The sequence below is a fragment of the Talpa europaea genome (assembly GCF_964194135.1).
Source record: "Talpa europaea genome assembly, chromosome: 10".
NCBI lineage: Eukaryota > Metazoa > Chordata > Mammalia > Eulipotyphla > Talpidae > Talpa > Talpa europaea.
Genome location: NC_140077.1, coordinates 97,052,682 through 97,066,388, shown reverse-complemented (window position 1 = coordinate 97,066,388; position 13,707 = coordinate 97,052,682). Strand labels below are relative to the sequence as shown.

At 45.7% G+C, this 13,707-nt stretch overlaps 1 protein-coding gene across 1 annotated transcript in view; it reads right to left on the bottom strand.

Moving 5' to 3' along the window:
- The window catches only part of DPYSL2 (dihydropyrimidinase like 2), a gene marked incomplete at its 5' end in the record, with an annotated part of 103,187 nt that extends 92,422 nt beyond the window's left edge, over positions 1 to 10,765 (bottom strand). The window contains one exon of the mRNA XM_084245406.1: positions 10,412 to 10,765. Within this exon, the coding sequence (XP_084101532.1) occupies positions 10,412 to 10,765 (354 nt within the window). The remainder of the gene's footprint in view (positions 1 to 10,411) is intronic.
- Positions 10,766 to 13,707: the final 2,942 nt, after the last annotated feature.

Here is a 13,707-nt window from a genome sequence, read left to right as displayed (position 1 = left end):
CCCGGGGACTCCACTCTCCAGCTCCGATCTCCTGCCCTTGGGGTGGAAGCTCACACCTCCGCTGGGAAAGATCTCCTGCTGAGGACTTCCCCTCTCAGACAACCTGTCAAAGGATTGCCCAAAGTGCCAATTGTGTATTACTGCCATCTAGTGGACATATTTTTCCTTTATCAGTTCCAGGATCCCCAAAATCCACCACAGCACACCTGGTCATAATCTAATGGATTATGGAGTAAAGTAATGACCGGAAAGGACCCATTGAATTCAGCTATAGAGAATGTACCATGACCTTGACAAGTTTTGTTTAGAGATGGAAGCCACATTAGAGTAGGGTGAAGAGGAGCTGTAGAGTCCAAAATACATAAACAACGTTTACAAACCAAAGAGAAAAAGAAATATCACTATGGGTAAAGGTTATAAACAGCAAGTTCACAAAAGAAACACTATAAATATAAATATTTGAAAAGATGCTCTACCCACTCCACTTTGTCACCCAAGTTGAAAGTATCAGAAAAACTGAAAGCTTTTCCTCAAGGTCAAGTTTAAGACAAGGACGGCCATGCTCACTATTACTATTCAACTATTCAGCATAGTACTGGAAATCTATGCTACAGCAATTCAGCAAGAGAAATATATAAAAGGAAGCCAACGGTAAAGGAAGAAGTAAACATGACAACATGATAATATATATATGATTATATATAATATTAACCCTAAACATTCCATTAAAAATTATTTGAAACAGTAATTCTGTACAGAGAGGTGACAGGCTACAAAATCAATTTACAGGCCCTTCTTGGTGGCCTAGAGGTTAAGTCTCAGCGCTACTACAGCTACCATCCACCAGAATGGCCTGAGTTTGATTCCTGGCCAGGGAGCTAACACACATGGTGCAGCAGACCTCTCCTCTCTCCTGCTGCTCCCCTCAGCAGTGTATTTCAGTCAGTCTGCCTGTTGTGCTCCCCACTCTCTCTCTGATGAATCTTCTCACCCCCTGCACCTCTGGCCTATACCTCAGTTCTTCTATTCAAAATAAAATAAATAACAATCTTACAAGAAAGGAATAATTCCTTTAAAAAATCAATACACAAAAAGTCTGTTGTTTGGGCCTCCCTGGTGGCGCAGTGGTTGAGCCCTGGACTGTGAAGCTGCCTGCAGCCTCTGCAGCGCTGGTTCGATATCTGGCTGCCTGACGAGGGTCCCACATGGCCCGCAGACCTCTCCTGCAGTGCCCGCTGCTCCCCTCAGCAGTGTACCTCGGTCCTTCTGCCTGCTCTGCTCTCCGCTCTGGCTCTGGTGAATTCTTTCACCCTCCCGCACTTCTGACTGTACCCAGTGCTTGTATAAATAAATAAATAAATAAATCTTTAAAAAAAAAAAAAAAGTCTGTTGTTCTCTAGGCAAACAACAAACTAGAAGAGAAGAAAATCATTAAAATAATCCCATTTACAATTGCATAAAAAAATTAAAAATCTGGGAATTAATAAAGGAAATGAAAACTATACAATGACGGCTATAAGACAATGTTGAAAGAACTAAGACACAGGAAATGAAAAGACATTGCTCGTGTTCATGGATTAGAAGAATTAACATTGTTAACAATGACATCTTACCCAATGCAATATACAGATTGAATGCAATCCCTATCAGAGATTCAATAGATTTTCTCAAGGAAATAGAACATTATTGAAATTTGTATTGAGCCACAAAAGACCCCTATGAGCCAAAGTAATTGTGATTTTAAAAAAAGAACAGGATTAGGTTCCTAGGCTTCAAAGTATCCTCCAAAGCAATAGTAATCAAAAGAGTATGGTATAGGAATAATAATAGATACACAGATCAATGGAATAAAATTTGAGCCTGGAAATAAACTAATACTCCACAGGAAAGTTAATTTATGGCAAAGAAGTAAAAAATGTATGATGGAGAAAGGAAATTCTCCATCATGGTGTTGGACAGCCATATGCAAAACGATGAATGAAACTAGACACTATTTCACACCATACACAAAAATTAATTTAAAAAGGCTCAAAGACATGGATGTAAGGCTTGAAATCATGTATTACATAGATGAAAACACAGGCAAAACTCTCCACAACATTGACTTCAGTGACATCTTCAGAGGGAAGGGAAACAAAACCAAAAATAAGTAAATGGGACTGTATAAAAAGGCTTCTATACAGTGAAAGAAATTGTCATTAAAACAAAATGATACCTTACCAAAAAGGACAAGATATCTGCATATTAAACACCTGAAAAAGGGCTGATATTCAAAATCTACAAAGAATTTGTACAACTCAACAAGAAAACAACCCAATCAAAAAATGGGCAGAAGAGCTAAATGGGGACTAATCCAAAGAATACATACACATGGCCAGCAGGCACTGTAAAAAAAAAAATACTCATCACTTATTATCAAGGAAATGTAAATCAAAACCACAATGAGATACCATCTCCCACCAGTGGTAATGGCAAGTATCAAAAAGACCAAAACAACAGGTGTTGGCGAGTGTGTGGAGAAAAAGGAACCCTCCTACACTGTTGGTGGAAATGCAGACTAGTCAGGCCTCTATGGCAAACAGTCTGAAGGTTTCTCAAAACATTAAAAATAGATCTACCAGGGCCTCCCTGGTGGTGCAAGGGGTTAAGCTTCAGCACTACAAAGCTATCAGCAGCTACTGCAACATGAGTTCAGTGCCCCAGCCAGGGAGTTGACCCACATGGTGCAGCAGACCTCTTCTGTCTCACCTGCTGCTCCGCTCAGCAGTGTATTTCAGTAGATCTGCCTGTTCTGTTCCCCACTCTGTCTCTGGTGAGACAGAGAAACTACTGCTTTCAGCGGTAATTTCTAGATAATAACATTATCAGTGATTTCTTTCTTTAAAAATACTAGTTTAGGGCCTCCCCGGTGGCGCAGCGGTTGAGCACTGGGTTGCGAAGCTGCCCCGGGCCTCTGCAGCACCAGTTTGTTCCCTGGCCGCTGGCGAGGGTCCCACAAAAAAAAATAAAAATAAAAAAAAAATACTAGTTTATCAGTATTATCTATAACAAACATGGTACTTATGTCATGGTAGTTCTAAAAAATGGTACAAAGATGGAATTAAATTAGTTTCTCAAATTTTATTTTTCCGAACTAAATTTTTAGTCGCTGTGCTCTCCAACTCCCTCACTGTCACTCTCAAATCACTAAATCACTGTTTTGTATGACAAATTCTCAACTTCACACACACACACACACACACACACACAATTTCTTTATATAAGTGTACATATGCTGTACACAAAACACTCAAGGACACTAAGCAATTGCAAATGCTATTCTAAATTAATTTCAAAGCTCCCATAAAACAGAATTCAGTTACATGAATAAGATACTAGAAAATGAGACCCTGCAACTTCCTTGCTAGGTTTCAGTTGATCCAGCAGTTTTGAGACTATCCAAAGATGATAAAACATTAAAGTTACAAGCAACAAAGGAAAACTTAGATAAATTATACCTCATCAAAAAGAAAAACTTTTGTGCATCAAAGGACACTGTCAAGAAAATGAAGACAACCCCCCAAAATGGGAGAAATACAAATCTTATATCCAATAAGGGGCTTGTATACAGAGCATATAAAAAGTTCCTACAACTTAACAGCAAAAAGACAAACTCAATTTTTTAAAGTGGGCAAAGGATTTAAACAGACATTTCTTCACTATACAAATGACCAAAAAGCACAAGAAAAGATGGTCAACATCACTAGTTATTAGGGAAATGCCAATCAAAATCACAATGAGATGCCACTTGACATTAGAATGGCAATAACAAAAAAGGGGAGGGGCAGGGATGTGCAGGAACTGGAAGCCTGCATGTTGCTGGAGGCAGGGAATGCATAAAGGTGCAGTTATTGTGGGAAACAGTTTAGCAGTTCCTGGAAAAGCCAACCATAGAATCACAATATGACCATGCAAATCCATTCATCAGCATATATTCAAGAGTACCAGGACATATATTTTTTTTAAAAAAAAAACCTTACAAAAGAATATGAATAGCATTATTACAGTAGCCAAAAGTGAAAACAACCCAAATGTCCATCGATGGATGAGTGGGGGAAAAAAAAAATACATTTACAAGCAATAGACAATTACCTACAGTGCTAAAAAGGATGAAGGACTGACTTGTGCTACAAAGTGATGGGCGTGGCACGTGCCATGCTAAGTGAAAGGAGACAGACACCAAAAGCCACGTATTGTGTGATTCCTTTTATGTGAAATGTCCAGAATAAGCAAGTGCAAGGAGACAGAAAGTAGATTTGGGGGTTCCACAGTCTGGGATCAGGGGTCATGGGAAGTGACTGCTTAATAGATTCAGGTTTCTTTTGTGAGTGATATAAACGTTCTGGAATTAGACAATTGGGGTAGCTGCAGATCACTGTGGGTGCACTAAAAGCCACTGCACCGCATACTTTCAAATGGGAATGTTCTGTTATGTGACTTTTACCTCAATTCAGGGGCAGCAGAGTTTTCCTTCTGAGTCTTTAGTGCAAATGGGAGAAAAAGCCTTAGCAATTCCTAGCCCAGCCGGAGGACAACCCCAGGGTAAGTTCTGTGCAGGCAGCACAGCCAGAGGACAGAGCCTGGATGCCACTGGGCTTCCAATGCCTCCTGGCGCAGAGCTCTTTCCACCAGAGAGCTGCTGGGACCAGCCCAGACACACTGTCCAATATCTCAGAAATAAACTCCAAACCACCTTCAAATGCTTCCCCTTCAAGGCAGTATTTGTGTGCAGCTCCTGGGCCATGCTCCCAGCTCTGACCATGAGCTGCCACTAAGCAAACTCAGGAGCCCGCAGGCAGAGGCTTTTGTTGACAGCTGCCTCATTAGTTTGATTGTAGTTCATGATTTACATCAAGTGGAAAAATCATATTGTCATCACATTGCTCTAATCTTAGAAAAGCTTGTCATTCATATTGTCAGATTTGGCCTCTGTCCCAGTGATATTTGAAGACAGTTCTTGTGTTTGCAAAAAAAACCCAAGATGGACAATTTGAATATCAACAGTTTTGGGCACATTGATAAAGACAGACCAAGAGTCCCTTTTATAAATGGGTTCGAAGTTTACAAAAAAAAAAAAAAAAGGTAGGCACCCAAAACTTTTTTGGAGATAATTCCAGAAATTCTTTGGAGTTAAAATGAGAAAAGAATAATTAAATAGGGAAAACAATCCAGTTCATCATAGCAATTAACAGACTATTTGGTCACATAGACCTGGTTTCAAATCCAGCTTCTGACTTTTAATTAGCAAATTGCTTTGCAAGTTTCTTTTACTTTCCAATATATCTTTTGAAAAATAAGGATAGCAGTAGTACCTACTCAATAGTTACCTGAGCACATATATAAAGCATTTAGCACAGGGTGTATTCTGCAGAGTATCTAAGTTTTAATGATGTGTGAAATTTTTTGCCTGCAAAACAAAATTGTGCATTTAATTTCACTAAATATCTCTGATAGTGGAACTGAGTAACAGAATGGTGTACTGGAAAATACAGGACTGAATCAGTTTACATACTTAATAGCAAGAACTTGGGATAGGTCAGTAAATATCATTAAGTCTCAGTGCCCTTATGGAATAAAAAAGAAATAATGCCTAGATCAGAAATCAAGCTCTGAAATTCCATGGTATTATACATTTGAATCCATGAAAATTCTGACATCACATCTCTTTCTCAAGAAAGTAGAGAGAGATTCTGGCCCCAGACCTGTAAGAGTATCTGGCCTGACTTTACCAAGCAGAGCCAAGTTGCCCACTTTGTAGACTAAGCAACATTCAAGAGGTCATGGCCAGATGTCACTGGAGGTTCGATGACAGAAGTTATCCTCTCTATCCTGAGCTGCAAGGCAAAATGTTGTAGAAATTATGTAGCGAGTGGGGAGTTTTCTTCTCCTCAGCCTTCAGTCCCAGGCTGGAGGAGTCAACCCCATCCCAAATGCAAACTTTCTTGCTTCCCCCCACAATTAATTCATTGCAGATCTATAAATTGTGTAGTAACTTTTTCAATCATCAATAATTTGTTAAGGGCCTCCCCGGTGGCGCAGCGGTTGAGCGCTGGGTTGTGAAGCTGCCTGCAGCCTCTGCAGCACTGGTTCGATCCCCGGCTGCTCCCCAGCCACTGGAGGAGGGTCCCGCATGGCGCGCAGACCTCTCCTGCCGCCCGCTGCTCCCCTCAGCAGTGTACTTCGGTCCTTCTGCCTGCTCTGCTCCCTGCTCTGGCTCTGGTGAATTCTCTCACCCTCCCGCGCTTCTGACTGTACCCAGTGCATGTATAAACAAAACAAACAAACAAATAAATAAACAGATAAATAAATAAATAGATAAATAAATAAATAAATAAACAATGCACAATTCTACTTAAGAGGTATCGTGTAAGTAGTCAAAGTCAGAGATAGAAAGGAGAATGGTGGTTGCCAGAAAGGGTAGGGCAGAGGGGGGAGGGCAAAAGGGATGTAGAATTGTTCAGTGAAGTGAGAGTTTCAGTTTTGCAAGAAGAAAACGTTCTGGAAATTGGTTGATGACAGTATAAATACATTCACACTACTAAATCATATGTTTTTAAATGTTTGAAGTGGTTAATTTCATGTTATGTGTATTTTATCACAATTTAAATTTTAAAAATTTAACTAATTATATAATTAGTTTAATATACATTTAGGAAATTAATAACAACTAATAATTATGATGACCATCGTTTCCCTCCCCTGTCCTTTGAACTCAGATGGGTCATAGGGACTTTGGAATCCTGAACACACAAGTGTTCATATTTATGTCTCCTTTTTTTTTTTTAACATTTATTTATTTATTTATACAAGCACTGGGTACAGTCAGAAGCGCGGGAGGGTGAGAGAATTCACCAGAGCCAGAGCGGGGAGCAGAGCAGGCAGAAGGACCGAAGTACACTGCTGAGGGGAGCAGCGGGCGGCAGGAGAGATCTGTGTGCCATGTATGGGACCCTCACCGGGTGGCAGGGGATAGAACCGAGGCTGCGAGCAGCTTCGCAACCCAGCGCTCAACCGCTGTACCACCAGGGAGGCCCTAAGTCTCCTCTTTTGAAACAATGTGGCCTCTAAAGTTAAATTAATACCCTTATTCTAGGCTTCCAGCCAAATCTCTACCACATATCCTGCTAACTGGACATTCATTTTGTTGAACAGTCTAGTCTATTATAAAACAAATATCTCTAGGGACAATTTGTGTATCAGTCATTCATATAAGAGATAAATGACTTCAACCATTGGGGGTTCCTCTCTATCTGAGATTAACCGAAGGAAGAGGTTTTGAATGGGCACAGGGAGGACAAAGGGGAAGAAATTAACTTCAGAACCCATTGCCTTTGGAGGGAGAAATCTATAAGGGCCATCACCATCAGGATGGGGTAAGGATAGAGAACAACAGTAAGCGGACAGCAGAGGCAGCGGGCACCCAAGGCTGGGGGAAAAGCAACATGGGGATAGGGGATGGGGACACAGGACAGAAAAGGTTATCAGAAAGCATATTACAGATATGGTGGTTTTGTCAAGTTGAACAGCATTCACTGGCACCTACCCTGGAGAAGTGGACAGTCACTCCCCTGCTATTCTAGCACTCTCCTGCCACCTGGTTGTTTGCTGCTGGGAGAAGGACCTGGAAGCCCTTTTGGAAGGGATGCTCATGATCCAGTTTCCCTGGTGGAACAGCTGGCTCTGGCTATACCACATTTGGGGTGCAATGGAAGAAATTCCTAGGAAGAGTGGAGGAGGATAAGGCACCCCTGGGTACTAGTAAGAATCAGACCACCAGTGCCGCTCTTCAGTATTTTGGTATCTGAAGGGTCCTCTAGGCAATCCCTCTCAGATACCAAGAGAGAGCTATACCTATAAATACAGATTCAGGGGAAGAGGCAGGGCATAGGTCAAGGGCCCCTAGACACACTCCCTTCTACTCTCCCACCACCCAATGTGACAGGACTTTCAACAGGAAGCATTGAGATGCTGGCAATCTTCCACTCATCAGCTAAAAATTAAGCAATGTTTACTCAATTCAGTCAAAATGGTGGCCTCAACTGTGCTTTTGGAAATTGCCATTGATACACATAAACACTCATGCACACCCAAAATGCCTTTTCTGTCTTCTGTGAGACATGAAATACTCAAACACTATATGCACTATTCCTGGTAAATGTTCTTATTAATGAAAAAAAAAAAGTCCTAGAGGAACAACCCTCATGTGATAAAGCAAGATTAAAATGAAAATTAAGGAAGGGCTGCAGAAAGGCCAAGCCAGAATCACTCTTAATTACCAATAACCAGACAACTGAAGTAAATATGGGTTAGCAGGAACAAAAACTGCCTGGAACTTTGATGGGTATTGTCTCGTGAAATTTTTCCTTCCATGAGCCTTAGTTTTACAATTTAGAATCTCTATTAAACTTGGGAAGTGTTCAAAAAATTAAGTATGATGATCAAACATGTAAGTTACTAATTGGACCAAAAAAAAAAAAAAAGAGTTCAACCCAGTGAAACTTTGTTTTTCAAACATGAGTTTTGACTCACTACTATCATTTTAGGGGTGGCCACTCCAATTTCTGGCCCCTGACCTGCCATTTCTTAAAATGATCTCTTTCTCACTCTCGAGGAATTTTTCTGCTCCCTTTAGAACAGCAGAATTACCTGCACAACTTGCTGAAGATGAGGTTACCTGCACAATCCACACAGCAAAGATGCTATTGGGTTTTGGTTGCCACCCAATGTGCTGCCATAAGGAAGTATTCACATTCACTCAGTTTTCACTATAAATTACATGATTAGATGATTAGAAATTTTTACTTCAATTGTCTGATCACCTGGAATAAAAGTGAGTTGTGTGGGTGAGGTACATCTGGTTAACTCATAGTGTAATATAGTTATTAAACACTATTCCCCTATTGAAAAAAAAAGTGGGGTGGAGAAAGAGAAGTGAATTAAGTGATCAGTTGCCCCAGCTTTGGGAATTTATGGCCATGGATTATCTTTCCTAGCACTGGTCATATAAAAGTCAAAGGCTAGAAACTAAACTATGTCAGGAAAGAGGTACATGTTTGGGTGATGCTTTCACTGTATGCACACAACCTGAATGCCAAATAAATGCCACTGGAATCACTCAGTGGAGATGTGCAGACCACAGTCAACTACTCTAGAAGCCTCTTTAAAAGAAATCACCTTGAACTTTGTCTAGCTCCCCTCCCCTCTCCCTCACAAGGCAAGCACACGAAAGAAATTCAATAAATAATCAGTCATTGATTTCCCATCTTCATGAATGGGTTTGGGAGAGAAAGAGCAAACACTTCTTAAAACATTTCACATTGTAATTATCAGTTGAGAAATTAAGCTTGGGGGTGGGGGAGAATTGCCCAGAAATGAAGGTCACCCTGATAAAGAAAAAACGTGGTGTGAGGAAACTATTACACTGAAAATGCATGCTGTTCATATTTGCCAAGGATGACATTGTCTAAAATCAAGGTTTACTAAATTGGCCTTTTTGCTTCCACCTTAAAGCAGTATAAGGAGGAGGTCTACTCTATCTTTGACAACCTATTCAAAACGTGAGGGTTTTCCCCCTTTTCTTTCATTTTTTAATCCTTTGAATATAATCCACTTCCCAAATTGCGGCGGGGGGGGAGCGCTCTGGGCAGCCCTTGCTGAGATACTTAGCGGAACTTTGTTCTCCACATGGGCTATTTAGAAGCTTCTGGGTTCCTCCGGTGACTCCACCGCCTCCCCGGTTCTTCTCAAGCTGCGAACAGGAGTCCAGGTCGGGAAGATTCTCCCCGGCAGTCCGGGAGGCGCTGACCATGGTGCTGGCCTCTGAGCTTGGGGCCCGAGCGCGAAGCGCGCTAGAGGTGAGGTCCACGAGCGCGCAGGGCGCGGCCGGCAGCTGCCGTCGGAACCCCAGCCCCTCCCGAGCCCCGGGGAGCCCGCGGGCTTCCATGCGAAGCCTCCACCGAGCGCTGCGAGCTGCATCAAAAAAGGGTGGGGCACCAGGCACAGCTGCAATCGGAAACCGCCCGGGAGGCTTTGAGAAGAATGGATCTGCGGCCCACCGCCACCCACCGTGCGCCCCCCAGCCGGACATCGGCCCATCCTTTCTCCTCAGCCCCCACCTCCCAGGCCCAGGAGACGCGGGCAGTCTTTGTGGGTGCAGAGCCGCCCACCGCCCACCGCCCAGCCCGAGCCTCTCCGCACCCTACACGGAGAAGGGGTGGGTAGGGCGGGGTGCGGGTGCAGACGAGGAGAGGCAATATTCGAGGGGGGGCAGGACGGTGGACACGCTGGGATCCTCGATCTGGAAAGGCAGCGAGGGGAGGAGCGACCCCGGAGCCGGGTCCTAGGTCTCAGCCACCACTGTCCCCATACCAACCTGGTCGTAGATGTTCTGCAGGGCTTCCTTGCCTGAGGCCCGCCGGATCTCCACCTTTCGGCCCGATTCAACAGATGGCTCCCCACCAGCACGCCGGCCCTGCCGGGAGTACGGCGCCTGCGGGTCGGGGCCCAAGTGGGCGACGTCCCGCTGCTGAGCCACCACCTGCCCGGAGCCCCGGCCCACCGACAACGAGTCGAAGTCGATGGTCTTATTCTCCGAGGACCCTTCCACCGGGCAGAACATGCCACAGAATTTCTGCCGGGGCTTGGGGCTGCCTGAGCCCAGGTTTTTAAAAAAGGCAGGGACCTCTTCGTCCTCTGCAGCCTTCCCGGATTGCTTCCTCTCAGCCATGGCGCGGGGGCTCGGGGAGGGTCCTCGCTGTCGGTCCGTCCGTCCGTCTCCGAGTCCCTAAGGAGCCCTCTCTCTGCGCCCAGCGCGAGGCTGCCGCTCTCTGCCGACCGCAAGGTGTACAGAAAGGAAGGAGCGCTGGCGAGCGCGCTCCCCACCCTCCCAGTCCCTCCCCCTGACCCCGCTTTCTCCCCTCCCTGCCCACGCCCCCCGGCGCCGCCGCGCGAGCCCGGGCGAGCGGCAAAGTTGGGTCTGGAAGGGCGGCCGCTGCCGCAGCGCAAAGCGAGAGGCTGCCAGAGGCCCCGCGCCGGGAGGGAGGCGCGGGCGGGGCGGGGGCGGGGCGGGGGCGGGGCGCAGGGGAGCGAGGGGGGCCGCGCCGCCCAGAGCCGCGCGCTCCGGAAGTGAAGCGGCCAGACCACCGGCTAATGGATGCGCAGCGCGGGGCCCGCTGACCGCTCCCGGCGCCGGGGTGAGTACGGGCCAGGGCACGCGGTCGCGGAGAGCCGAGAGCTCAGCCCTCGACCCTGGCGCCCCTCTGCGCCACCTGCCCGGCCCCCGCGCCGCTCCATCACCGCATTGCGGAGGTGGGCCTGGGCATGGCCTCCGGCGATTTGGGCTCCCTCTCTCTCCCCACCCCCACCCCCTGCTCAAAGGGTTGAGTGGTTGGATTGGGAGAGGGGAGCTCGCTGAAGGCTCCAGGACACTCGTGGGAGGAGGGAGGGCAGGGGCGGCATTGAAGATGGGCATGGGGTGGCTCCGTCCAGGTGGGAGCCATACTAAGCGCGGGACCCCAAAGCCTCAGTCTACCCACGGCCTTTGGTGGGCTGCTGGGAACCTTCTGCTCCCAGTAGAAGGCTCTTATTCATGCACAGTTGTGGGGAAGCACACTAGGGTGGGGCGAAATGCAGAGGGGCAGAGCAAATGGGGATGGGTAAGTGTAGAGAGCGCAGCAGGTCTGCCACGGTCGGCGAGAGTGTGAGCCATTCAGTGTGTGCAGTCTGCACATTCCAGCCCGGCGCTGCAACTTACAAAGTGAGAGAAGGTGGGGGCTGCTATATTGCCCGAGGGCAGCGCGCACCGCAACTGCGCCACTGTGCCGAAAAGAGAAGGGCCCAGGGAATGTCCTGATTTGTTACCTTTCACACACACACTCCCCGTATCTCCAGCTCTTTCCCGCACCCCATGCGCCCTGCTTCATCTCTCCCCCACCCCACCCCCGCGCCCCCTGTGGCGCAGTGCGCCACGGTCGCGGGGTTTCCCAGGTTGCCAGACGCTGCATGCGTGTGGCCTAAATGCTGCTGTTTCTATAGTGAGGGGTGGGAGGTGGGGGGTTGGAGGCTTTGTTTGAGCGCTTTGAATTGTATGAGGCCAAGCAGGGGAAAGGGGTGTGAGGGTCGGTTTGTAAGTACGTGTAGTCCAGTTGTGGCCACCAGCTTGGTGGGCATCCAGGGGAGCATTTTTATTGTGCCAGTAACATGGTCTCTCATAGTCCTTCGTTGTTTATTCCTATCCCCCACATAGTCTCCAAGTATCAATCCCCACCTCGGTGGCTTACAGCCCCGCCCCTCTCTACAGTGACAAAATCCTGCAGAAATGATGCCCCTCTTTTGATGGTTCAAGAAGGAGGTCTGGGCATGCTCAGTAACCAGGGTGGGTTTAGGCTAAAAAGCTCTCTACTGCAGGACTGTCGTGCTGTGCAGTGTGGCCAAGGATTCCATCCCATTGTCACCCCTTGCATCTGGAAGCATTAAGTGTGGATACCAGATACCCATGCACCCAATTGTGATAAATAGTTTGATGAGTGGACTTAAATTTGGTGGACAACCACAGTTTGAAGATGAAGACACCAGGACAGGAGGGTAGGAGGGATAAAGAATGAAATAAACCAGTGAAAGCGTTGACAGAACCCAAGCAGGCACTCAAACTTAGCCCACGATGTGCTTCCAGGATTGCTTTATCCTACTCACTGTAGCCCTGGGAAGGAAGCACTTTTCAGGGTAGGAAAGGAGAATTGGGGAGATGGAGGCCCTTTGCCCAAGGTCACTATCTAGTAAAATGATCCAACAACCAGTGAGGGCAAGGTGAGGCTTCCACTGAAAGTCTGGTTCCGTTCCAACCTAGCTATCTTTATTTGATTTAAAAAAATGTAAGATTTCCACCTTTTTTCCATATTCCAAATATTTCCATTATGGCCCACTGTGTGTCAAGCACATTTCACTTGCCATCTTTTTTATTTGAAGGCTGCATTGCAGGTGGGGATTACATTTGGAGGAAGTACCATGTTTCTTTCTGGACTGTTGATGCCTTTCTACATCTCACTTTTCCTCAAAATATTAAATTGGGGAAAGAAGGAGGAACCACCATTTCTTAAGAAGGGAAAATGAGGTGTGAGTAAATCACTGGACTTGGAACCCCAGGGCTGTTGGGCCAGAGTATGATCTAGAATTTTGCCCTCCTGGGCCTTTGGAGCATGCCATGACGTTAGCACATTCCAGAAAGACTTGGTAAATACGTCTGCAGCTCCAGCTGCAGTGTGGCATCTGGAGCATATGTACCCCATTCTGGTTGGTGATGTCCAGGCCTAAGGAATAATGGTCACAGCCCCTTAACACACAATCCTCAACAGTTCCTGGACACCTTGGGAGCTTTTCACAAGCTCTCCACGGATAGTCTTCCTCTCTTTTTTTGCCCCTCACATGATCCATTCATGTTCAAATGCTGTGAAGCTTCATGTTAGTAGCTTACCATTCATAGCAAAAGAAACACCTGTTGTACTTTTGCAAAGCCCGACCAGAGTCACACAAAAGAATTAATTTATAATTTCAAGTTTAACTTATTTGGCTCTTAGATTTTAAAAATATTTATACCTATGTTGTTATTTGTACCTCTATTATTATGTCATATTAAAGTATCTTATAAAATTGTATTGTTATGCTCATGTTATT